This window comes from Notothenia coriiceps, unplaced genomic scaffold (assembly GCF_000735185.1).
Source record: "Notothenia coriiceps isolate Sejong01 unplaced genomic scaffold, NC01 NC01_scaffold00030402, whole genome shotgun sequence".
Classification (NCBI taxonomy): Eukaryota; Metazoa; Chordata; class Actinopteri; order Perciformes; family Nototheniidae; genus Notothenia; species Notothenia coriiceps.
In genome coordinates this window covers 1-1,625 of record NW_011363103.1, presented here as the reverse complement: position 1 = coordinate 1,625, position 1,625 = coordinate 1, and the positions used below count along the sequence as shown (strand labels likewise).

At 46.4% G+C, this 1,625-nt stretch overlaps 1 protein-coding gene across 1 annotated transcript; it reads right to left on the bottom strand.

Annotated features, from left to right (window-relative positions):
• Positions 1-325: 325 nt before the first annotated feature.
• On the bottom strand, positions 326-1,261 carry LOC104959529 (nesprin-1-like; the record flags this gene model as incomplete). Its single annotated transcript, XM_010787426.1, has 2 exons — positions 1,106-1,261; positions 326-617 (listed from the first exon to the last, which is right to left on the bottom strand). Coding segments are annotated over exons 1-2 (399 nt in total), but the record flags the coding sequence as incomplete, so codon positions are not given.
• Positions 1,262-1,625: the final 364 nt, after the last annotated feature.

Here is a 1,625-nt window from a genome sequence, read left to right as displayed (position 1 = left end):
TGTGTGTACTTCTACTTGAGTAAAGGATGTGTGTACTTCTACTTGAGTGATGTGTGTACTTCTACTTGAGTAAAGGATGTGTGTACTTCTACTTGAGTAAAGGATGTGTGTACTTCTACTTGAGTACAGGATGTGTGTACTTTTGTCATCTCTGGTGATTACTGCTTGGTGATTGTAAGATATGCACTGAAAGGATTTCTTTGATCTCGTTGTACCTTCTGAAATGACACTTCAAATTCAAATTCAAATAAACTACTTGCACATAAAACATAAATAAAACATTGTAAAGCTTTAATTTGGGGAGCTCCAGGGAGGGTGTTCTCACCTGCACGGCAGCCAGCCTGCTCTCTAGCGCCTCCTTGCTGCCGGTGGTGGAGTTGAGGAGGTGCAGGCGCTCCGTCACGCTGCTCAGCCACAGCCTGGAGCTCTGCAGCGCCTCCTCGTATCCCAGCGTCTCCTGCAGGGACACCTGAACGCAGCGCAGCTTCTCCTTCGCCCTGCGCAGAAGAGCCTGCGACTGCGACTGCAGCTGCGCAGACACCCGGGTCTCACTGCCGTCGCCCCGCCCCCCCTCGTTCAGTGCCTGCGCCTCCTGGCACAGACGCTCAAAAGAGTCCCTGCAGGGGGAGGAAGGGTTAATAAATATCGACATGAAACCACTGTTCACAGACAGAAACTGAAAAAACAGGAATTATTGTGATCGAGTTCTTTTATTATTGTTATATAAGTTTATATTTAACCGTTTCCCATGAGAAGAGAAGGAATTATTTATTGAACAGATCAGACTAATGTAACTCTTTTGATTTATTTAGAATATTGACATTTCTTAAATTGTATGGTTTCTTAAAAAAAAGAAAACACCTAAAATGACATAATTCATCACAAACAGAAACTGTAAAAACAGAAATATTTGTGAGGTTTGAAACGGACGGCTCTCAGACCCATCCTGTGTGCCCCACGCTGTGATCAGGAACAATAACCAAGATCTTAAAATAGCAATTTTTACGTCCAAATAGCTTTATGCTATCAGCAGAGAGAGCCGGAGCACGGGACAAAAACACATTTGGAGACAATGCCTTCCTGAGTATCTCCAAACACTCCTCACCTCTCCTTCAGCACCTCCTGCTGGAACTCCTCCACCTGCTGCAGCGCTGCTCTCTCCGGGCCGCGCTGCAGAGCCTCCATCAGGTCGGAGGTCATCCTCTGCTCCATCAGGTCCAGCCACCAGCGCAGCTTCTTCAGACGGCCCTCCAACCTGCACACAGCGGGGGCGTTACACTACAAACTCTGGAGATCCTGCCCAGTGTCTGGTATCCAGTCAGAATGTGTCTCTGCTCCTGAGACATCATAACTCCAGGAGTAACACTGCAGTGAGGCAGAGGCTCAAGCATCATCTAGTTCAGTCAAACATCTCACTCTGAGTCGTATCTCAGATGAAACTCATATTCTTTACATATTTATCAGAACACCGAACAGCTTTGAGCATATCAGGCTCATCTTGTAACACAGCATCTCCTGATTCTGGTGAGATCTAGTTCAGAATGAGTTGAGTGAATAAGGAACTTTCCAGAACGTTAATGTCCTCTCTGTGTCAGCGTGGGCTCTTATGGGTTAAACACAGAGTT